Source organism: Lactuca saligna, chromosome 4 (assembly GCF_052625555.1).
Source record: "Lactuca saligna cultivar CGN05327 chromosome 4, ASM5262555v1, whole genome shotgun sequence".
In the NCBI taxonomy this organism is placed as follows: Eukaryota; Viridiplantae; Streptophyta; class Magnoliopsida; order Asterales; family Asteraceae; genus Lactuca; species Lactuca saligna.
The window spans coordinates 268,773,165-268,798,406 of NC_136420.1; the positions used below are offsets into that span (position 1 = coordinate 268,773,165).

The 25,242-nt window shown below is 39.8% G+C and overlaps 2 protein-coding genes across 2 annotated transcripts; one reads left to right on the forward strand and one right to left on the reverse strand.

Annotated features, from left to right (window-relative positions):
- Window positions 1-6,627: 6,627 nt before the first annotated feature.
- LOC145043592 (F-box/kelch-repeat protein At3g06240-like) lies at window positions 6,628-8,036 on the reverse strand. Its single transcript, XM_078992295.1, has one exon. It carries the CDS (start codon window positions 7,902-7,904, stop codon window positions 6,801-6,803), a length of 1,104 nt encoding a protein of 367 aa, XP_078848421.1. The 5' UTR covers window positions 7,905-8,036; the 3' UTR covers window positions 6,628-6,800.
- A 13,618-nt stretch (window positions 8,037-21,654) lies between these two features.
- On the forward strand, window positions 21,655-24,551 carry LOC145039127 (uncharacterized). Its single transcript, XM_078987245.1, has 7 exons — window positions 21,655-22,210; window positions 22,597-22,694; window positions 22,876-23,099; window positions 23,195-23,514; window positions 23,713-23,818; window positions 23,904-23,990; window positions 24,290-24,551. Exons 1-7 carry the CDS (start codon window positions 21,729-21,731, stop codon window positions 24,386-24,388), a joined length of 1,416 nt encoding a protein of 471 aa, XP_078843371.1. The 5' UTR covers window positions 21,655-21,728; the 3' UTR covers window positions 24,389-24,551.
- The last annotated feature ends 691 nt before the right edge of the window (window positions 24,552-25,242 follow it).

The window sequence follows — 25,242 nt, forward strand, 5'->3', positions numbered from 1 at the left end:
GGCAGGACTTACCATTCCGAACCCCACTGATTAGAACCAGTGGTCGATAAATATCTACGGATGTCTAAGGTAGTTACTTGTTTAGTAGTTAGTAACGGGACTAACCAGCCCTCCGTCCAACTGTTGCAACATTGGATGAGATGTGAATCTTCGGAGGATCATTAGGTTAACGATCTGTATTAGGAGATCGACATCGGGACTAACCCTTCCTCCACCCTGCTGCCGCTATAGAGGGTGAGTGGACAATCTTCGGATGTTTATTAGGGTATACCTTTCGCTTCGGCGATGTCGTGTTAATCCTGGTCACCCAGGGATAATACTTACATGATTATATTTTCCTACTTTACTTTATTTTGTGATATATTCACATAAACGATGAGTTAGACTAAGCACTTTTAGTACTAGTCAATAGAAAGGAAAAAATATCATTTTACTTACAAAACAATCGGGTCTTGGTAGAAGACTACATTGTCATAACAAAACATTCGGGTCTTGGTAGAAGACTACATTATCATGAACAAAACATCTGGGTCTTGGTAGAAGACTACATTATCATAAACAAAACATTCGGGTCTTGGTAGAAGACTACATTATCATGAACAAAACATTCGGGCCTTGGTAGCAGACTACATTATCATAAACAAAACATTCGGGTCTTGGTAGAAGACTACATTATCATGAACAAAACATTCGGGTCTTGGTAGAAGACTACATTATCATAAACAAAACATTCGGGTCTTGGTAGAAGACTACATTATCATGAACAAAACATTCGGGTCTTGGTAGCAGACTACATTATCATAAACAAAACATTCGGGTCTTGGTAAAAGACTACATTATCATGAACAAAACATTCGGGTCTTGGTAGAAGACTATATTATCATAAACAAAACATTCGGGTCTTGGTAGAAGTCTACATTATCATGAACAAAACATTTGGGTCTTAGTAGAAGACTACATTATCATAAACAAAACATTCGGGTCTTGGTAGAAGACTACATCTCAAACTGATAGAAAATAAGGGATTTTCTAGGGCTTTTCATACTTACATCAACATTTTCCTTTAAAGGTTTACATGACTTTTAAAACAGCTTTTAGTAAGCAAGACAATGACACTTAAATACTTATGAATTCACCAGCTTTAAAGCTGATACTCTCTTTCAAAATAACTTGTATTCTCAGGTCATCAGTAGACAGGTACGAAGGCCAGGTTTTGAGAAGATGGAGCAGACAAGTCTCGTCTTTTATTTTGAATATTTTTGGTGTCTTACTACAATGAAAGAACACACATGTAACAAAACTTTACTTATAATGCAATGGATGATGTTGTTGCTTGTTTATTATATTACACTGTTGTGGTACTGTACATGACGTCCTCCACCCCTAAACGTTTCCGCCGTTCGTGGTTTTGGGGTGTGACAAAATGTTTGTTGCAGTGTTCATGAGTACTCCTGAAATAAGATTTGAGTGTTGGATTAAAACCACGCTCACTTGAATCACTTCATGGATTTTATCACGGGTGATTAGTGAGACAATAATATCTTATATTTTTGAAACAGAGACATGTGAGTTGTAAATTACAAGTCTGTTGCACATTGATAATATGTAAATGCACCAGTAACTTGGTGTTAAAAAACATATTGTTGTGTGTGATTTGATGAGTAGGTACAAGCAAGCATTTGAGTCGAAGTTTATTCGTTCCTTTTACCCAAATTGGGATAAAAGCGATATACATGGGCCCCTCTATGATTTAGTGATGACACCCTAAGCGCTTGGCCAAGCTTGGACTAAGTTGATGTGTTCAATTGTAGTCTGTTGCCAGTCGTCATCAATCGGAAAACGAGAAACAACACATGAACAGAGAGTATGATTAAAATCCATGTATCAGTTCATACGATATCTAGAATGGAGGAATATATAATCCCTTATCTAAAGGACGCGTTAGTGATAAGATCAAAGTTAACAACGGCTTTTGAAAGCTACGATTATTGATCATGTTATGAAGTCGTACTTGCAAAATAATTATTAGACTTATCCAAGTGGGAGACTAATTGATTAGGTGTCTAAGCACATAACTATTTTGGTATGTACTTGACCCGATTATGAGCATGGTCCTTTTGGGTTACCTTCACCATACCAATTGATAGGATGAAAGAGGATTAATTATGATTTATTAATATATTATATGAATAATATATTAAAGGAGAACTCATATTATTTAATTAATATTGATCAAGAATTGATTAAAATTAATTTTGTGGTCAAAAGAGATTAATTAAACTTAGGGGACTGATACTGTAATTATAAGATAATTGTAATTGGGCTGTTGATCACCTTGGAATATAGGTTGGACAAATTCTATGGGAAGCCCATAAAGAAATCGTCCAAAGGATATTCTAGAATGAGTCCATGGGCTGCTTAAGGCTTAAGCAGTCATATTAGGGTTTCCAGCTAAAAACCCTAGCAGCCACAAGTATAAATAGACCCCTAACATAAGGATTTCGGCCCCAATACTTCCTGGTGTTTCCCTAGCCGATCTCCTTCCCTCTCCTAAATTATCTTGTTGCTAGTGGTGTTTGTGACTCCATTAGAGGTGCAACATTTAAGGCACTAAGTTTTCAAAGGTCAAGGATATTCAATAAGAACTTGTTATTACTACATAACAAGAAATGTAAGATCTAAACCCTAGTTTGTATGTAAATTGGATTGTTATATGCTAATTCATAGAATCATTGATTTGGTATTCAATGTTGTTGTGTTCATAGTAGAAAAACCTAAATCAAAGAAATTTGGGTTGCATGTACACCATAGGAATGATATAAAGCTCATAACCCAACAAAGGTGTCATCTGGTTCAAGAAGTGGGGGCAAGTTGGGTCCCATTTATATTGGTCCTTTCAGGGTTTTAGCTCGGGTGGGCCGTGTTGCATATTGTTTAGACCTTCCAGCCAAGCTCAGTCAGATTCATAGCATGTTTCATGTCTCTTAGTTGTGGAAGTGTTTGGTGGATGATTCTGCAGTTGTACCATTGGAGAATATTCGGGTGGATGACCATCTGAATTCTATTGAGAGACTAGTGGTGATTATGGATCGGAAGATAAAGACCTTAAGGCACAAGCTTGTAGAGCTAGTGAAGGTGCAGTGGTAGCACCACAAGGGGTCAGAGTAGACTTGGGACCCCAAGACGAAATGAGAGAGCACTATCTAGAGTTTGATCGGGGCGGCGAACTTTGAGGACAAAGTCTGATTCAAGTATGGGAGAATTGTAATGCCTGGTAATTTTAAGGTATTTATTTATTTAATTTGGTTACTCATTTAATTATGATTTTGGGCTTGAAAACCTTGGACTTGATCTTTCAGCTTGGGGTGCCGTACGCAGGGTGTACCATCCATGTACGCAGGTTCCATGCCCGTACACACAACGTACAAGATGGTACGCACAGCGTACATGTCCAGACCCAAGCAGCGGGTACACTTAATGTACAGCTGAGTACGCCCCGCGTACTCAGTCAGAGGGGATTTTGTGATTTGGGCCAAGGGTTTGGGCCTCCTGCTAGGCTTAGGCTTATGAGTTCTTGTTGGGCCTTCTGGGAACAAGTATCTTGGTTTTGGAAATAGTTATTGGGCTTAGGGTAAGTCCCATAAAGGGATTGGGCCCAATTAGGAAAATTAGGCCATAAATGGGTCATGAAGGATTATTTGGTTTTGGGCCTTTTAGATTATGGATTTGGACCTTACTTTTAGTTTAACCTAGATCATGGGTAAAATGCTCATTTTACCCCAAGTATGGACTTTTGGATATAGTTTCGAACCTAAGTATTAACTAGGTGTTATTTTATACCGAAAGCTTAGGGATTCGTCAGAACAGCAGCCAGGGATTTTTGGTTCATTTAGCATTACGAGGTGAGTTTCCTCAATGTGTATGGCGGGTCGAAGGCACTAATGCCGACCCAGGATTTGATATGTAGAATACTCATTGTTTGGGTGAGACTAGTATGTATGTGTTTGCATGCTTACTAGGCGGGGCCCGATGATTATCATGTATACTATTAGTTGATTTGTGTTATGATTTGTATATGGGCGGGGCCGTTATACTCATTGGGCGGGGCCCATTATACTCTTTGGGTAAGGCCCGTTATATGCTATGTATGTATGGTATGCAGTATCTTAGGGAACTCACTAAGCCTTGTGCTTACGATTTTCAGTTTATGTTTTAGGTACTTTCGGTTCCAATGGAAAGAGCTTGGGTTTACTGCATCGCACACACCATATGGATTTCACATTAAGATTTCACTCTGATTTTTATAATATTTGATACACTTATTTTTATTCTAGATGTATGGATATTGTTGGAATATTGTTTTTACTTATATTAAAAATGAAATTTTTGGATAATATTTTTGGGACATTTCACTTTCTAGAATCTCTCAATGTAATCAAGATGAAATCTAACTATCTAAGTTCTAACATTCTTATTAACACAAAATCTCTATAAAGGAATAAAAACCAGACAAACAAAGAATGAAAATTAGAAATGAAGAGTGAACAAACCTTAAAATGGGTGAAACTTGAAAGGGTGAAACTGGTGTTTAGGCAGGATGGTTGGTGGTGAAAGTGAGCGGTGACCATGGCCGGAAGAGCGATCGCTAATAAAAAAAATGGTGCAGTGGTTCGCATGTAGGTCGTATTAGCGTACGTCATGTACTCAAGCGTCTAATTTGATCGACTGTCAAACCTAAAAGTGTAAGGAACGATTCATTTGTGGGCTTTTTTTTCTATTTTTTTCTTGATTAATTTTATTTTTAATGGATTAGGCTAATATTTGTTGGATAAATTTTAAGTTGGTTTTGACATTGTGCTCTTTTATATAGATTCTAATATACAAATAGCTCATAGGTGTTAAAAAATCTTATACATATTTTTGCTTTTGGATAAAAAGTATTAGGTAGTTCTTTCAAAAAAAATTAAGATAGTTCCCCTAAATTTTTGCAATATAGTTAAGCTTACATGGGTCCTAGGATCCACCTTAGTATACCATAGCTTCGCCCCTGATGACAACTACAAAATGAGTATTTCATATAGGCCGACTTTAAATCATGGAATGCAAACACGCGTGTACATTGCTTATCGTCATTTGTTTCCTTCAAAACTAAGGTCGGAGGGTATGTAGAGGGAAAGAGGTGAATTATGTTTTCCCTCATATTGACACAGCATACCACCATTGTGGTATAAAGGGTGCGGGGAAAAGGTGAGGGAAGCATATCCCTTATTTTCTTTCCTCGCATGATTAGTCAGCTTTTTTTTTAGTTTTTTTTAATCTTTAATAAATTATATATCTACTAAAAATTTATAAAAAAATATATCAAAATTCTTGATTTTTAATTTCGTACAAAATAAATATAATATTTGTATGAAATATATTTTTTTAAATAAAAAAAATGTAGTGAAAAGCGACCATTTCATGTGTTTTGGTGAGTGAGAGAAAAACTCACGTAACTCTCAAAAAGTGAAAGATCTTCTCATATATACCTTATGGCTTAATAAATTTAATCCCTTTAGGCTTTAAGTAGTGGGAGGCGTTAAGCCTCACCGCTACCCTCACTAAGAAGATACGACACCACCCCTCACTCTTCACTAAGCAGCTAGCCAAGGCCTGACATGTAGCGAGAGGAGAGAGGATAAAGAAAATGGATAAGTAAGTAAAGGGATAGGTGAGTTTTGATTAACTGTTCTTTTTTTTTTCTTTTAAAAACAATCAAAATAGAATCTATTTAAATTAACACAACACTACTCTTTACTTTTCTACAACTTAAATATTACCATTCCCTCCGACTTATGTGGCATCAAAAAATCTGATGTGACAACATATTAAACATAATACTACTCTCTTCAGTCTTAGTACTACTCGTTTAGTTCTGGTGGATGTTTTCCGCCCCTTATATATGTGTCTTCTAATTTACCATTTACCGAAAGTAAAAAACTCATTGAATATTGCTTGATTTACTCCAACAATAGTACGGTAAAAAACCCTAGCTCGGCAACAAAGAACAACGACTTGAAGTTTCACGTGCTTCTGTAATCGAGCCATCGGGTTTGTACTTCAACTCTAATTTTTTTTTTAAAACTTCATGAAAACACTTCTAAAATCAAGTTTACACTTTTGATATCTTATTGAAATCGTTTTCCACTATAGTTACATTAAATACATCAGGTTATGCATTTCATATCTTGTTGAAAATGATTTCCATTAAGGTTACGTCCAACAGAAAAAAAAAAATGAGCCCCTAAAATTTCATATTAACGATGACAGATCAGCAACGCATTGCAATTAACTCGCAACGGATAACGACAACACGGTGGATTTAGCAACAGATTAGCGACGTATAAAGGACGATCACACACCTGACACCTCCTCATGGAGGTCAACTTTATTCTCTTCCATTAGATACTTATGTATTTGCTAAAATTTTATCCCCATATTATCAAATCGCATCTCAACTTGTTTTATCCCATGTTCTATAATTCACATAGTTGTGATTGTATCGATATATGCGTCTTCACATTTGGTTATTAATTACCCTTGATTGTGTAAAGGAATGTTAGGAGGAAATGGGTAACTCACAAAAAATAAACAGATGAACTGAAATAACTCAATTAGGGGCCTTATATGCAAATAGGCTTTATTTATTTAGACAAATTCACAATAAAAGTAACCAAACAGGTCATAGAATGTAAGAATACCACAACATATATATCAAGACAAGGAGATTATAAATTTATTACAGAAAGAAAACTGCAAGTTTATGGTATTTCTCTGATGTATGTAGGTAATACAAGGCTTTCAACATACGTTCCTCCAATGGTGAATCTAGTTGGACCCCTTAGGATCCTTACATTTCTGCATACTCTCTCATCAACATTGTATATAATAACTCCATCTTCATCACCCATAACAATATCCCGATTGCTGTCTTCAACTGAACAAATAGGCTTCACATTATCTATATCGACTCCATGGATGGAAACCTTGGTCCAAGACACACCAACTCCATACTCCTCCATCACCCACAAATCATTACCCAGTTGGTTAAAAAGACAAAGCTTCCCACCAATAACAACAAGCTCGTTGAAAACAGCTTTGTAGTTATCAATCGAATCAGGTAATTCAATTTCTTTGAACTTCTCGTTAGCTAAATTAAACGCAATAATGGTTGATGAGTAATTGGGTCGTGTGCTTGTTAACCAGTGAAGGCTCCCATTGACGAGAACCCCACTAACGAGATGGCCCACAGCGTGATCATAAGGAGAATTGGGCAATTTCCTCCATGAATTGTTGCTCAGGGTATAGACATTGACGAACATATCGGTGCAATCAGGATTATGCTCGTTGTCGGTGTCCCAGAAAGAAATCGCGATTACTTTGTAATCATCCGTGGATGAATCGTAGCCAAATCCATACATTTCAAAACTCTCACTAATCGGGAGTGCAAAAGGGGAAAGGGGAAGTTTCGAGATCTTACGTGTGGTTGGATTCATGAGATAGAGTCTGTCATATTCGTCTATCGCTAAAACAAGCCCGTTGCAAGACCCCAAGATACCTTCCCACCTGATCGAAGGTGGCCGGAAAGTTATTTCATTTCCGGTTGCGGGTATGTCGTCAAATTTGAGATGCGGAACGATTTCGTTGATATCGACTGAGTAGAGGCATTTTGTATCGGAAACGAGAATCAATTTACTGGTTTTATGGTGGCTGTGTTGATGGAGATGGGTTTTGATGAATTGGGGATCGGAAATTAGCGAGCACCATTGTTTTGATACGGATTTGAACCGGCCGAGGGATTTCTCCGGCAGGCGCCGGAGTATTGCTTCGATAATATCCGGCGGAAGATTATTCATTGCAGACATCTACGACAGTGGTGGAGAGGCGAGGTATTTTCTAGGGCTAATGGAGGAGATTCCGACGTTGCCGTTTGAATGGAAACTCTACATATTTTACGTTACAGAGATGATCTCCGGTATAAATTTTTTTGTATTTTCATTTAGGCAATGTAATTAGTATTATCAAAATGAATTCCATTAATTAATTATTTTTATAATTATTTTTTATAATTATTATCATAGCCAAAAAAAATCAAGATGAGCATTTGCGAAAATCGGTCATATGCAAAAAGTGTGTTCTAATATTTTTTTGAAAAATCAAAATCGACATCGCTTCGGACGTCATTGGCTGCAAAAAAAAAAAAAAATAACATGCCCGTGATTTTTTTTCCTTTTTGTTTTTTGAAAAAACATGTATTATCTTGTCATGACTATGAAATTCAGAAACTGTATTACCAAATCAAAATTCATATTGCAAAAATCCGTACATATTAGATTAGAGATTGTTTGTAAAAATAGAGAATTGATGTAGGTTACACCATTTGATATAAACTTTGATATTGAAATTCTTGTAGATATAAATTTCACATAAATATACAAATTAGTCATGAAGATGGTTGGATTAGACGACAAACCTAATATCATATCCAACTCCGTACAATGTAATATGTTATACTGATAACGATGAAGGTTATGTAAAGCGTTTAAAGAAGATTATTAAACATATTTCAACTCATATGATTTGTTGGATGAGACATAGCATGTCCAATACAATGTCGCAAATAGATATAAATAGATATGTTGTTGGTGAGAATCGATCTAGTAGTTGAAGAGGGTCCGGTAGCAGAAGAGGAAAAAGACGTGTTGAGAACAGATTCAGCGGAAGAGATAGCAACAATCAAGCATGTATGCATATCTCTCTAAATAATCCTCACAATATTTGTGGATATCTTGCATATAGAACATGGTTACAACAACAATTAAAGTTACAAGTTGTTTATGAAAACAAGTATACGTATTGACAAATTCACTATGTCCGTCATGGATATTATGTACCATATCAATTGCCGGTAACACCATTTCAGCCGGTGGTACCATATCAAATGTCGGTAACACCATTTCAAATACTGGTTTTATCATATCAAACGGTTGTACCTCCACGTCAAATGCAAGTAGTTCCACATCAAAAGCCAATAGAATGAAATTTTCATTATGTCGAACTAGCAAATTATCCATACTTTGGTATTGATGGTAATGTTAAATGTAACGAAGGTGGCGATGACTTTTTATAGAAATTGATATGCCAACAGATGAAGTTTCTTAATTTAACCAAATCAAATAATAGAAGAAGAAATTGAATGGTTGATTATAGTACAAATTCACACACAAATGCCATTGTTTGGTACGCCAGAAAGACTGTGTTGTCGTGACCAAGAATATATAACCAGTCCATCGCACAGCCAAAACCCGATTAGTAAATAAGCTACAAATTTACAGCGATAAAAGAGACTATAAATTAACAACGAAAAATAAGCTCTTTAATGCCAACTAAGGAGCTTATTTGTTGTAAATTTATAGCTCCTTTTCGTCGTTGTAAATGGCACTAGGAGTAAAAAGTATAGAGGATGTCTTTTAGTACAAAACTGTTAGATCGACTAAAAAAGGATTCAAACAAGATGTATTGATAGAAATGGCTAATAGAGTGTATTGGCTGTAAACTAAATAATTGTAGTGTTGGGAACTTCTAAGAACCGAATATGGCCTTAGGCATGTAATAGGTTCCATACCTTGGAGTGGTATCCAAGTAACTTGGATTGGTGTCCATAACTTCCTACGTTTCCTTGTGTTATGAGGAGACAATGATTAGGAAAGTTTGTTTGTTCATTTGTAACGCCTATAGATCCTGGCTAGTCAATTTAGAGACAATAAGCGTCAAAAATGGATTTGTAATGCCCAGTTCCTAAGAGTACTTAATTGTGAGTCCTCGAGATTTAAGAGGAAGGGTATTTTGGTCATCTTGTGGGAAAAGTGGAAAAGAGGGCCAAATATGAAATTCGGGGACACGCCAAGTACGCCCAGCGTAAGCTGGGTTACGCCCAGTGTAAAGTGTGTAATTGGACGCAGGTGCAAGGTTAAGTACGCCCGGCGTAATAGAGGTATGCCCAGCGTACTCTCAGAGTTCTAAAACCCTAAAATTAGGGTTAGCCACTATATAAGGAACATGTTGGTTCATACCCTAGCCTCCATAACCTCTCTCTTAACCTCAGAAACCCTAGATAGCCGTTCCACCTCCATTGTTGGGTGTGTTTGGCCTTGGAAAGCTTATTTTGGCAAAGGAGAGGCTAGAAGAAGAAAGAGGAAGTTGTCAAAGAAGGAGTTGAGTGGTTGGAGCTTATAGATCTGGGAAGATATCATCCTTTGGAGCCTATATGAGGTATAAAGCTTCTTGCTTGTCATTTATATTGCAGAGATCTAAGTGTTGTGAAGTTTTGACATCATTCTTGTCCCAAAAGTCCTCATCTTCATGCATGTTTTGAGTAGGTCGAGATTATCTGTCCTTTGAGACCTTTAGAAAGGTCTTGACTGAGAAAAATGAGGTCCCAAGGGTTGTGGTTGTTCCATATGTGAGATATGCGGGTCTTAATGGATTAAGACCTTGGATTTAGAGCTTTATGGACGTCCCAAGTGATAAAGTTTGAGACTTTATGAATCTTAAGCATATTTAGCCTAAGGATCTGAAGTTTGGGCTTAAGAGCTTAAGCCATTAAGAAGTTATGTGGACTTAATGAGCAGCGAAGTTACGCCCCGCCTAGCGGGTCAGTGCCGCGATCCCCAGTTGCGAATCAATGTGTACGCCCCGCGTACCAAGGAGGGTACGCCCAGCGTACTCCCTTTGTTGGGTTTTTCATTTTGGGCCTTAGGGATTGGGTTGTTATTGGGCTGCTGGATTTTGGGTCATGACTGGACATTATGGATAGAGTATTGTGGACCCATTAGTTGTTATGGACCATGGGTCTAGGCCCATTTGGTGAGGTGGGCCCAATTTAGTAAATTGGGCCAATAGTGGGCTTTGCTTCGGACTTTTGGACTTTGGGCCATTAGTGGGCTTGAGAGCTTATCCAGTGTTGGGTCGGAATGAGTTAAGGGTAAATTGGTAAATTTACCCTTGGAAGGGTATTGTGCTTAGCCTAATGATTATCTCTGCTATGATGGCTATTTCAGGATTTTCGGTGACGCGGTAATTCGGGAATCTGCTTCTTCAGTTCAGAGTTTCGGCAGTGCGAGGTGAGTTACCCTCACTATATCAACAGGGTTTAACGCACCAAGGCCGGCCCTTTATCGGATTGAGATCCGGGTATTTGTTGTTATGATTATTGCTTTGTTATGGTTGCATCCTGGTAGCTAGGAAGGTATATGCTAGTGACCGGTTAGGTCGGTATCCTGGTTAGGATGATGATATGTTATGTGATCTACTAGATCGGCTTGTTGACTGTGAATTGTTATATGATTGTATATTTATGTGCACATGGTTGTTGGACTGGGGTTGGGTTGAGGTGGGTCCTGCTTTGTGCTGTAGACCAAGATACCCAGGGCGGACCGGTTGTCCCGAAGGCCCAGCAAGCGGTCCGGATATGCTGTAGGCCCAAAGAGGGCGGACCAGACATGCCGAGGCTCGGAGAGTGGACCAGGCCGACTGAAGGCCCGATGCGGGCGGACCAGTCATACTGTAGACTCAGAGAGTGGACCATGTGGATTGAAGGCCCGGAGCGGGCGGACCAATCACACTGCAGACTCAATGTATATGGCTAGACTCGGAGGGTGGACCAGGTGGACTGTTGGCCGGTGCGGCGGACCAGTCACACAGTAGACCCGAAGTACATGGTTGTTCTGTGATTGGATATGATATGGCATGTTATGCGTGTATGGTATATGTTGTTGGTATTTTGGGGGTATCTCACTAAGCTTTCGGGCTTGCAGTTGTGGTTTAATGTTTTTTAGGTTCTTCAGGAAACCGTGGCAAGGCAAAGGCGTGATCGTACCGCTCCTCATGGTATGTTGTGATGTGATTCTGGGAATACTCTAAATTATTTATATTGAAAACCTTTTTGTAATAATTTAATGAAATCGGGTTGTTTTGAAAAGTTTAAATTGGTTGAAATTTTTGGTCATTACAAGTTGGTATCAGAGCCTTGGTTTGAGTGAATTGGAGGAACACTCGTGTGACTTCAGTCTCAAATCGAGGAGGGTTTTCAAAAGAGAATTTAAAATGGTTTTCAAAATGGGTAAAGGAGGACGCGGAGGTACGATCAACCGGAGCCAGTAAGTAACCCCAAAATACCATACATGATATTTGTTTTTGAGTTTGATAGACCAGCATGCTAGTGCTAGGCTAGGGATCTTTAGGATTTCATGATAATGTTGCCTGATTTATGATGCCTGTTAGCCTAGGGTTTCCTCGTTGGAGATTTCCAGTGTTCCTCTAGTAGTGAGGGTTGAGCGTTTGTTATGTATGTTTTCACTACAGTGTTGTGGTAGTACTTCATACAAATATGGGTAGGTGTGGAAGGTAGTATAGGCCCGTACTACTGAAAGCACAAGACCCATACGCGTATCAGGGAAACCATGACCTCTAGGGTTGGATTGAGAGTTGGTTCCCGAGATAGTGGGAAGAATCTGAGATCTTGTGGTTTTTTTTAGTATGGTGATTCCGAGGCATGCTGGGAGTGGATCCGGGTCAGGATCCGGAGCAGGAGAGGGAGTTCCAGGCAGGTCAGTACCGTCCGAGGTTGTGGGTCAGATGAGCACAGGCGAGTTGGATGCTAGGATTCGTGAGATCCTGCATGATGAGGTTGCTGCGTTGTTCCGGGCCGAGCTGCCGGAACTGTTTGGGTCGATCAAGACCGCCATGGTTGAGTATTTTGATGAGCGCTATGCGGCTCTCACAGAGACGGCTGCCGCGGCGGCTACACCGGCTGTAGCAGCGGCAGGGGGAGGAGTCGGTCGAGGTTTTCAGCATCGAGACTTCGCTAATACGAAGCCTCTACCTTCTATGGAGTTCAGGACCCGATTGTTGCTATGAGATGGTTGTCGGACGTGGAGGGGTGTTTTTTCACGTGTTCATGCCCTGCTGATCAGAGGGTGAGGTGTGCTCTGAACCTGTTGAGGCTCGGGGCGAAGGATTGGTGGAGATTGACCACGGGGTCATATTCGGATGCGCAGAGGGTTGCGGTTTCATGGGATCCGTTCAGAGAAATGTTCAGCACTCGTTATGTTCCGCGGGTTGAGAGGGAGAGATTGGCTCAGGAGTTCCTTGAGCTGAAGCAGGATTCGGAGTCGTTGACAGAGATCACCAGGATGTTCACTGAGAGGGCGATGTTTTACCCTGAGTTCGCTTCGGAGCAGGCTCAGATGTCCCGATATCTGAGTATGCTCAAGAGAGATATCAGACAGTTTGTGTCTACGCAGAGGTGCGAGACTTTGTTGGAGTTGCAGGAGGCCGCCAGGCGGCGTGAGTTGGAGATTGAGTTGCAGTTGTGTGAGCTGAGGCAGGCTCCGGTGCAGTTGCAGCCGGCGCCGAAACGGTCCAAGACCATTGATTCTAGGGTGGGAGATTAGAGCAGCCACGCTTGTGGGAAGTGTGGGAAGGGTCACACCAGAGTTTGTAGGTCCGGTGGTGCATGCCGCAAGTGCAGAAAGGAGGGGCACTATGCGAAGGATTTTCGGCAGTCAGCCACGGTTCGGGATTTGAGGATTTGTTATCATTGTCATCAGGTTGGGCATTTGAGGGTCAACTGTCCACAGCTTGCTGCAGGACCGGTGCAGGCTCCAGCACCGGCCACATTGAGGATCACGGGTGGAGGTCAGGGTGGAGCGGAGCCCCCAAGGGCTCAGGGTCGTGCTTATCAGCTTACAGTAGAGGAGGTTAGGGCAGTGCCGGATGCAGCTGCAAGTATGTTTCTTTCTTGATGTTTTGTTATCTTATGCTTATTGTGGAATATTGTATATCTGCTAGTTTTGTTGTGTGATTTTTGGTATTGTGTTCGTTGTTCCTTGCGGGTTATGGTGTGGTTAAGGGTTTGGTGTTGGGAATTTCATTGGTTATCGTTCATGAGGGGTCTAGTGGGAATTTGGCTTTTAGTCTGAATGTCGGGTATTATCTGCAATCTGAGGAGTGGTTGCTAGAGATCGAGTTTCTTTCGAGCCGAGATGTTTTGTGTTGTTATGTGATTTTGTGAAGGTTGCTCGTTCTAGTGGGAATCAGTTCGTGTGTAAGAGTTTGTGTTGTGTAAGGTTGTTGAGGGAGGTCGGTGATGGCGACCGGTGATTGATAGTCAGTGCTATAAGTGGGGGAGAATTGGAAAATTCTCTGGAAGATCGATGAGCATGTGAGGTTGTTTAGCTGCTTGGGATTCAGCAGTGTTTCTGTCAGCTAAGAGCATAGGCTGGTATGAGTAAGTGGCAGGCATGTGGGGCAGGATACAGACCAAGGGTATTTGATTGTAAAGGGCCTGGGATCAGGCCGGGATTGAGTATGTATGATGGAGATAGAGTTCGGAACCCCTAGAGGGCTAGAACAGTATGCATGGGAGGATTTCCCGGAGAGATAACACGGAAGGATGAATGCTAGTTGAGCGGTCCGGGTAGACTGAAGGCCGGTAGGCGTACTAGTCAGGCCGAAGGCTCGGAGAATGGTCCAGCCAAGCTGAAGGCCCTGGAGGGCAGTCCAGATTGGCTGAAGGTTCTGAGAGTGGTCCAGATTAGCTGAAGGCCTGGTAAGGCGGTCCAGTCATGCTGAAGACTCTGCAGGTATTGTTAGATCGGTTCGAGGAAAATGGATTGAGTATGTCGCGATGTGTTAGCATTAGAAGGTCTGGCCCCGGGTATTTATTTCAATTAGAGGAGATAGTGCATGGACTCGAGAGTCCTTGCGAGCGGATTCAGAGCATGTGTGTTGCATGGATAACGGTTATGCTATAGGGGAGTGGTGTAGCGTTGGGCGAGCACCGTGGCACTTGTCGCAGTGACAAGGCGGCCAAGTGGATTTCCTTGGTAAGGAAAGAGAGAGAAGTGTAGCTCCGAGAGGGAGTGTAAATTCACGGAAGTGAAAGCGGCAGTGCAGAGTTATGATTAGAGTGATCCAATTATGGTCATTGAGAAGCGTGATTACGACAGTGGTATGGAATCACATCCGGATGGGATGTCTGCTGTGGTTGCGGAAGGAATTCCGCGGGTGTAGAGCCAAGAGGCTCGAAAAGGATGGAGGGATGGAGTCTTGTATTCCCAGTTTGACTCTGATCAAGGAATTGTGTATGTAGTGGTGATTCATCCTGGGGGATGTTTGGAGGTGTCGTCAGTGTGACGGGTTTTCCCAACCCGAGGGTGCTAGAGCTAGTTCAGCATGTGCATGCGATTGCAAGAGGATAACTCATGGGAGTTGCTCTGAGGCTGAAGAATGTGTCATTCTGTCAGCATGGAGTAAATATTGTTGGACTTGGATCGGGAACCCGGAGGTTCAGGGTTATACCTAGCTCGTAAGAGTCAACTGATTGTTGTGGTCAGGATCGAGAAAAGTGCCATGGAGGGGTACTCGGTTGGTAAGTGTGGAATCTGATAGGTGTGGTTATCAGAGGGTGAAGCCGGTGGCCGGCTTGAGGCGGTGGTCAAGACACCGCAAGAAAGGAGAAAGTGAGTTTCGGGTTTCGATGGTTGTGTCTTGAGGAACCTGGTCTGGTGAATGCCAGGTGGTGCGTTGCGGGAGAAGTTCTGGAGTAAGGTTGTCGCGGCTTCGAGGGCGAAGCCTAATTTAAGTGGGGGAGAATTGTAACGCCCCGTTCCAAAGAGTACTTAATTGTGAGTCCCCGGGATTTAAGAGGAAGGGTATTTTGGTCATCTTGTAGGAAAAGTGGAAAAGAGGGCCAAATATGAAATTTGGGGACACGCCGCGTACGCCCAGCGTAAGTGTGTAATTGGACGCGGGTGCAAGGTTGAGTACGCCCGGCGTAATAGAGGTACGCCCAACGTACTCTCAGAGTTCTAAAACCCTAAAATTAGGGTCAGCCACTATATAAGGAACATGTTGGTTCATACCCTAGCCTCCATAAGCTCTCTCTTAACCTCAGAAACCCTAGATAGTCGTTCCACCTCCATTGTTGGGTGTGTTTGGCCTTGGACAGCTTATTTTGGCAAAGGAGAGGCTAGAAGAAGAAAGAGGAAGTTGTCAAAGAAGGAGTTGAGTGGTTGGAGCTTATAGATCTGGGAAGATATCATCCTTTGGAGCCTATATGAGGTATAAAGCTTCTTGCTTGTCATTTATATTGCATAGATCTAAGTGTTGTGAAGTTTTGACATCATTCTTTTCCCAAAAGTCCTCATCTTGATGCATGTTTTGAGTTGGTCGAGATTATCTGTCCTTTCAGACCTTTTGAGATGTCTTGAGTGAGAAAAATGAGCTCCTAAGGGCTATGGTTGTTCCATATGTGAGATATACGGGTCTTAATGGATTAAGACCTTGGATTAAGAGCTTTATGGATGTCCCAAGTGATAAAGTTTGATACTTTGTGAATCTTAGGCATATTTGGCCTAAGGATCTGAAGTTTGGGCTTAAGAGCTTAAGCCATTAAGAAGTTATGTGGACTTAATGAGCAGCGAAGTTACGCCCCGCGTAGCGGGTCAGTGCCCCGATCCCCAATTGTGAATCAGTGTGTATGCCCCGCGTACCAAGGAGGGTACGCCCAGCGTACTCCCTCTGTTGGGTTTTTCATTTTGGGCCTTAGGGATTGGGCTGTTATTGGGCTGCTGGATTTTGGGCCATGACTGGACATTATGGATAGAGTATTGTGGACCCATTAGTTGTTATGGACCATGGGTCTAGGCCTATTTGGTGAGGTGGGCCCAATTTAGTAAATTGGGCCAATAGTGGGCTTTGCTTCAGACTTTTGGACTTTGGGCCATTAGTGGGCTTGAGAGCTTATCCAGTGTTGGGCCGGAATGAGTGAAGGGTAAATTGGTAAATTTACCCTTGGAAGGGTATTGTGCTTAGCCTAATGATTATTTGTGCTATGATGGCTAGTTCGGGATTTTCGGTGAGGCGGTGATTCGAGAATCTGCTTCTTCTGTATAGAGTTTCAGCAGTGTGAGGTGAGTTATCCTTACTATATCAACAGGGTCTAAGGCACCAAGGCCGGCCCTTTATCGGATTGAGATCCGGGTATTTGTTGTTATGATTATTGCTTTGTTATGGTTGCATCCTGGTAGCTAGGATGGTATATGCTAGTGACCGGTTAGGTCGATATCCTGGTTAGGATGATGATATGTTATGTGATCTGCTAGATCGGCTTGTTGATTGTGAATTGTTATATGATTGTATGTTTATGTGCACATGGTTGTTGGACTGGGGTTGGGTTGAGGTGGGTCCTGCTTTGTGCTGTAGGCCAAGATACCCAGGGCAGACCGGTTGTCCCGAAGGCCCAGCGAGCGGTCCAGATATGCTGTAGGCCCCAAGAGGGCGGACCAGACGTGCCGAGGCTCGGAGAGTGGACCAGGCCGACTGAAGCCCCGGTGCGGGCGGACCAGTCATACTGTAGACTCAGAGAGTGGACCAGGTGGATTGAAGGCCCAGAGCGGGCAGACCAATCACATTGCAGACTCGATGTATATGGCTAGACTCGGAGGGTGGACCAGGTGGACTGTTGGCCGGTGCGGCGGACCAGTCACACAGTAGACCCGAAGTGCATGGCTGTTCTGTGATCGGATATGATATGGCATGTTATGCGTGTATGGTCTATGTGGTTGGTATTTTGGGGGTATCTCACTAAGATTTCGGGCTTACAGTTGTGGTTTAATGTTTTTCAGGTTCTTCAGGAGACCGTGGCAAGGCAAAGGCGTGATCGTACCGCTCCTCATGTTATGTTGTGATGTGATTCTGGGAATATTCTAAATTAATTGTATTGAAAACCTTTTTGTAATAATTTAATGAAATCAGGTTGTTTTTGAAAAGTTTAAATTGGTTGAAATTTTTGGTCGTTACAAGATTTTTGATGGAAGGTTATTTAGAATGAATAATCTTAACTATGTTGTAGTATATGTCACAAAGGATCCGTACATATAAAGAACGCTGAAATCCGAGTTATAACAAAAAAAGTTATGACATGTCGAAGTTTCGCGACAAAACCGGCACCGCATTGTCTGACGTAAAAAGTGAATTTTTGATAAACTACTTTTTAGCCTTAGATATCTAAATGAAAGTTGTAGTATACGTTAAACCGAGAGCATGCATAAAAAAAACTCCCAAATTTGACTTCGTATCAGGAAATTATGATTTTTCTATGATTTGGCATAACAATGCACAAACTGGAATTCGAATTTTAGATCAATTGATTTTTGGCCAATGCAACCTAAATGAGAATTGAAGATCTCATTAATAGGAGCTCAACGATAAAAAGACAGACGAAAACGGAGTCCGTATGTAGAAGTTATGAATTTTATGAAGTCATGTAATAGTATAATATTCTCATACTGTTAAATTTAAAATCGGTCGAGAATTAGCCGATGGAGTCAAAAGGAAACTTGTAGATCTTGTCATTAACTACGCACGTGTATATAGAACGTTGAAAACGAATCTCGTATGCGGAAGTTATGCATTTTTAAAGATGAGTTGTTTTACCTACGTCATGCGCCACATGTCAGCACCAGGCTTCACTTTGGTGCCTATGCAAAGCTCACGACGTGAGAGCCAAGCCTCACGGCATGAGAAGCTCTAGACAACCTATAAATGGAGGCATAGAACACCCCCAAAACTCACACCTTTCATAGTCATTCTCTCCCATTACCCCTAAACCCTCTCCCCCTTCCTTATAACCTCTTAGGTGTTAGAGATGAGTCCCGGAGTGCTAGAATTAGACAAACATAGATCCAAGGTTTATTAGGGTTGCATGTACACTTACGAACTGTTGGAATGCTCAAAACCCATCAGAAGTTTCACGAGGAGTTGAGTACTCGATTGCTTTTTAGTATTGCTTATCACCCATAGACTGATGGTCAACGTGATCAGATCATCCATAATCTTAAGGATATGCTTTGTGTATGTGTGTTGGATTTTGGTGGCAGTTTTGATATTTACTTTGTTTTAGTTGAGTTCTCCTAAATTAACAACTAATAAACTATCACAACAACACTGATATGCCTCCCTTTGAGTTGCTTTATGGGAGAAAGTGTACGACCCTGATTTTTTGGGGTGAGGTTGGTCAACGAGTGATGCGGAGCATTGAGGTAGTGCTTAAGACTATGAAGTTGCTACAACAGGTTCATGGTAGACTACAGATTGCAAAGAGTAGACATAAGAGTTACATTGGTCAACGTTATTTCGATCTCGATTTTAGGGTTAGGGATTTAGTGCTACTGAAGGTGTCACCATAGAAATATGTCAGATTGTTCCAGAAGCAGGCCAAGTTGGGCCCTCAATATATCAGTCCTTTTAGTGTTATTGACCCGGTAGGGAAGGTCGCTTATCGGTTGGATCTTCCTGTGAGCTTAGTTAGACCCGCAACACCTTTCATGTTTATTCGTTGTGAAAGTGTTTAGCTTATGATTTCATAGTGGTACCCTTCGATGAAATTCTGATTGATGATTTTACAACATTTTTAATAGCCATGATGTGGCAATGTTTTGACTATGACGTTGTGGCATCCCATATTTAAAGCCTAATTTTCTGGCCTTAAGGCCTTATCTAAAGGATGTGATGGCTAGGGTTTGCGCACCATTAGCCTCCATCACTCCTCTTGTGCTTAGATCAAAACCATAGCCACCTTTCAAGCTCTTAAGCATATTTTGGTTGATTTGGTGACATTTGAAGAAGAAAAAAGAGGATTTCTAGTCCATGGATCTAGCAACCATCTCATCTCCACCTTTGTGATCATTTTCTAGACCATTGTAAGTCTTCAAGTCTTAATATTTATGGTTTATTTCCTATTGATCTAACAAAATATGCATATTATGACCCATTGCTAAAGTTTTAACGAATGGGTGTCACAAAGTTAGCTACTTTATAATTCATCAAGGTCCCTAGACTGTTTTACCTTTAGGATCTTGAAGTTGAAAGTGTTTTGGAAATCATGCATTAGATTTAAGTCAATTTCTTTTCCGTTGACCTAGTTTGAGTGAAGGACATGCATGGATCATGCATATGTGTAAAGTTTGGATTTTTATTAACCTTTAGAGCCCCAAGAAGCCTTGTGGAAAGTTTGATAAAGGAGCGTAATGAAATTAGAGCTAAATTCATTAAGTTGTCTTAGTGTAGAAACCACAATGTGACATGATGCTCACCACGATTTAATGAAGGAGGTCTTCACATTTTTTTTTGTCATATTGTTGTCACAACGTGGTGGTGGAGTTGGTCGCGACTGTTTGAATTGCCACATTGTGGCCACGATGTGGTGACCGTTGACATTTGACTTTTTGACCTAATGATTTTTGGTCAATTTCTAGTTTTGGAGGGGAGACTGAGGTTTGACGTTGAATGTTTCATTAGGTGGTGTATAGTACCATTATACTGTGTGAGAGCTTTAGTACTTTCGACTGCTGTGTGAGGCGAGTCTTCTCACTATACGATGTTAAATGCTAGACTGTCTTTGTGATTGTGCATGAAAGACTATGGTTGAATAACAACATTGTATGAAATATTGTGTTTGGATCACAACACTCGTTGAAAAGCTATGGTTTGATCAACACTTGTATGAAAGACCATAGCTGGACCATAGCGGGAAAGACTACAACTGGGTTGTAGCAAGGAAGTGACTATAAGACTATGGTTGGATCATAACATTCATATGGGTTGAAATATAACCCTAGGGATGAGCCCAGTTTTATTTATGATATGTGGTATTTTGGGAAAAATACTAAGCTTTGTGCTTACAGTTTAATGTTTAAATGTTTCAGGTACTCCTGGTTCTAAATGGTAGGACCCGACTTGATTGCATTGCATTTACCGGTGTTTTTCCACATTATATGTTTTATGGTTTTACACGGATGTTTTGAAAAATACTTTTATACGCTGACTATATTATAGATGAATGAATTGTTTTGGTTGTTGAAAAATGAAAATTTTACTTTGTATTTTTTAGAAGTTACAAGATTGGACATCTAAGGTGCTGTTTGTTTTAAAAAAAAAAACCTCTTCTGACCTCTTATTGATGCGCCGCGTAGCACTTGATCATTCGCAGCTGTTTGTTTTTCAGAAGACTTCTGACTTAAAAACTGTTGCGCGTGTGCTGCGTGGCGCAACAGTAGACCATCTGCTTCAAACCTTTTCACACCTAACTTTAACTTACTGTAGTAGCCTGCAGATGTTAAAAAAGATACATATTTTTTATTATATGTTTCAGTCGTTTGGTCCACCTCTTCTGCTACAGAGGGTTGCAGAGGTGGTCTGCAGACTTCAAACATTTTTGCTTCGAAATAACAAACAACACCTAAGTTGTAATCCGGACAAATGTCTGCTAGCTTGATGATATTAGCTTCTAACAACTAACGGACTAGTTTAAAAAAAAAATTACCCAATAAAATCCTAAAATATTATTTTCCGAAATTTCAACGAAATCATAAAAGTGTCTGTTGTATTCGTAAACTAAATTATGATACTAACATTTAACAATTAACAACTTTAACAACTAAAGGAGAGGTTAAAAAAAAGCCTGCAAAATCTTAAAATATTATTTTCTGAAACTTCAACGAAATCATAGATGTGTCTATGTTGTTAATTCCAGCGTTGTATCGTCTAAATCAACAACCTAATACATATATTATATGTATACCACTTTTGATGTGTGAATCTGTACATAGGGCAATACGAAAGCCATGGACCTGAATGGAGACAAGTCATTGTCGTCGTCTTCACCCTGTTATCGATGGAAACATGACGTGTTCTTAAATTTCAGAGGTGTAGACACTCGTAAGAACTTTGTATCGCATCTCTATGCTGCACTCATCGGACAAAGAATCAAAGTTTTTAAGGATGAGAAGACCATCCGAATTGGAAGAAACATTTTCTTATCTATTTCAAAAGCCATAGAGGAATCGAGAATCTCGGTTGTCGTTTTATCCCAAAACTACGGAGAGTCAGTTAACTGCTTAACGGAACTCGAGAAAATTTTTGAGTGCAAACGGTCAATGGGCCGGTACGTTATTCCGGTGTTCTATCATGTTCAACCTTCGGAGGTAAAGCACCAAAGTGGTTGCTTCGGGGATGGATTTGCAATTCATGGAAATCATATGAAGCTATCAATATGGAGAAATGCCCTCATTCAGGCTACAAATATTGCCGGAATAGAAGTACACGGGTAACATTATTTCTCTCTAATAATTAAAATATTTGTGTATTCTGATTAGAGATTAGAGACTTTTACAATTTGTCTCTACAATATATTAAGCAAACTGAAAATTAAAATTTTTTTTGGTCACTCATATCAAATCATGGATGCCATGCATTTAATCAATCCGTTGACATTTTATTTGGACAGGTAATAGTTAGTCATTTTCAAAAGGATATATCTCTTCCTTAATTTGAGATTTCTATAAGTTCAAGATCAAATAATGAGCTTTTAGTTAACTCGATTGGTAATCATTGATTCATCCAGAATTATAGCCTCAGAAGCATTTTGGGTGATGAATCATATGGAAATTAAAATTTCTTTGAATCATATTGATGTTTGCACAAAATGTGCAGGAATGAATCAGATTGCATAGAAAGAATTGTTGAAACTGTTATGAGAGAGTTGGGTCCAAGAAGGTTCCCTCTCCGCTCATTGTTACCAAAAGCATCGGGTAAATTGTACACATCTCTCTTTGAATGTCCATGGCTCACATACCACACTAAAATCACCAAATCTTTAATTTTAAGATGCGTAAATGTGTAGCTAAGAATAAATGTTTAAAATTACCAAATCTTTAATTTTAATGTCCCTTTGTATTAAGTTATTGACGATATTTACATTTGTTGCAATAGCGTATTGGTGTTCATTAAACTTTCTTATGGCCAATCGGCACACTTGGGTTCCACAAGCTGATACCGCAGGAAACGTATCTACTAATCATAAAAAGAAACGTAATAAAGAAACTACCGAAGTTTATGATCCATTAAACAAAAGCGTTCATATCGGAAGCTTGAATAAAGACGTTGTTGTCATAAGAGAAATTAATCCGGAATCCGAATCAAGTTTTTTGGAAGAAGTAAGTTAAAGATGGAAATTATATATTGTATTTGTTTTTTTTTCCTGCAATTGAATTGTATATAATTTAATCATATGTATATATTTTTCATCAAGCTGTTTGTACGTTCAAGAATGAAGCATGCAAATGTGGCTAAGCTCTTTGGTTATTGTATAAGAGACAATCGTCGTTTCTTGGTTGAAGAACATTGGACACAGGGAACGCTACACCAAATTTTGCATGATGATGCAGGAAATTCTGTGATTAGTTGGACACAAAGGGTAACAATTGCATATGACGTGGCAAAGGGATTAGAGTATTTGCATTATCAAAACCTATTTGCGCACATTGATTCCAGCAACGTGCTTTTGTTTGATAACTTTAATGCAAAGATTTCAACCGGTTCATCAGCAAGTGAAAGTTATTGGGCTCCAGAGTAAGCCAAGTTTTTGGCTACATTCTTTTTTCTGACTTGGCCCAATTAATGAACGTAAAAGAAAATTCTTATGTGAAAAGAATTAGCTACAATTTTTTTCAGTTGTTGTTTGAATAGTGGTGTCCCAAAAGCTTCTTGTTCTATCTATTTCTTGGTTGCAATACTGGTATTGCTAGCTAACGTGTTCTTATGTGGTAGATATAAGGGAAGAGAGCTCACAATGAAAGGGAACGTGTATAGCTTTGGGGTTCTTTTATTTGAGCTTCTTACTGGAAACAAGCCATCCAAAGGAATCGTCAACTCAGTAAGAGATTAAGAGTCTGGTTGATTTTTGTTGACTTCTTGTCGTTTCTGCTAAACCTATGTATCTTATGGCTTCTGTCAAATAGGTCTTGCCAGCTGGAAAAATAGACAACATTGGATCATTAGTGGACCTAAAGCTTAATGGAAAATATACGTCACGGGAAGCTAAAAAGGTTTTTCCTTTTCCTATTTTTGAAAGTGTATTGCTAAACCTTCCTAGGGTATTGCCTATTGTTATTTGAAATGGAAGTTCCTTAGCTAATATCATGAAAAAAGGCTTGTGGCTTTCTCTTTTGGCACATGGTTTTCTCGTTAAAATTATTTTGCAGCATTGGCTTCTTTGAGGAAATAAAGAGTAGAAGTCAACATGGCTCCATTTTTAATGATATATCACAACACATGAACCCTTTTTCTCTTCATTACTCAATATTAGATTCGATCATTGATTATTTTTCTTCTGACTGTTGTGTAGTTGGCATTCACAATGTTATTGGCTACAATGGATCAACCGAGTGATCGGCCAGACATGAACACTATTGTTGAGTACTTTAAGAAGTTATTAGCAGTATAGTAAGCTAATTCATCTTCATTATCAGATCAAATGAACAGACACTAAGCAAACTGATTGAAATTAGCTCCCATAGAAGAAGGAAGTTGTAAATCGTTGATTCTTGTGTTGTACATCTTTTAATGGGAAGGAAATTGATATAATAAAATTTAAGTAATTGTCTCAACTAATCAACTACAGAATATACTAATTGCTTGAAGAGACTTTGCTGACATGGCTCGTTACCGTAAATCTAGCCAAGTTCGTATGTGAACCGATTGGCTTAACTTCATGTTTGGACTGACCAAGAACCTAGTTAAACTAATTGTACTAACTTGAGCTGTAACGTCCCATTTTCATAAATAATTTCCGTTTTTAATTAAGGCAAAAACTTCATTTTCATGAAACCCATGTTAAGAAACACTCATTTGTTCCAAAATGCAATTCCTTGAAAATCTGAGTAATGTAATAAATGTGTAATCTCCAGTGTTACTGATGAGTGTGTACAGTCATGTTACTGATGAGTGTGTACAGTCATGTTTTTGCCTTCCCATGATCAATAACTGATACCTGAAAAACATTTTATTCCACAACTTTAAAACTAAACTTAATAAGTTCCCCAAAATATCATATACAGCACAACATAATAATCAGTTATGAGTTATCGCAAACTATGAGACTATCAACAATCATGAGGATTATCAGTGGTCCAAAATATCACATAGAACACGACAAAATAAATAGTTATTAGTTATTAGCAATCCTGTTTGTGACAACCCGAAAATTCTTTCCATTATTGCAACTCGTTCCGTTAATAAATTTATCGTTTTCGAATTATTTCCGTTTTCGTTATTAAATTAAGTCATAATATTTGGGTT

What these genes read in the sequence shown, in the direction of transcription:
- LOC145043592 (XM_078992295.1), bottom strand. Translation starts at nt 7,904, where the DNA reads ATGTCTGCAATGAATAATCTTCCGCCGGATATTATCGAAGCAATACTC.
- LOC145039127 (XM_078987245.1), top strand. Translation starts at nt 21,729, where the DNA reads ATGGACCTGAATGGAGACAAGTCATTGTCGTCGTCTTCACCCTGTTAT. An exon ending in GCCGGAATAGAAGTACACGG is followed by an intron (nt 22,211 to 22,596) that starts GTAACATTATTT and finishes CAAAATGTGCAG; the next exon opens with GAATGAATCAGATTGCATAG. An exon ending in GAAAGTTATTGGGCTCCAGA is followed by an intron (nt 23,515 to 23,712) that starts GTAAGCCAAGTT and finishes CTTATGTGGTAG; the next exon opens with ATATAAGGGAAGAGAGCTCA.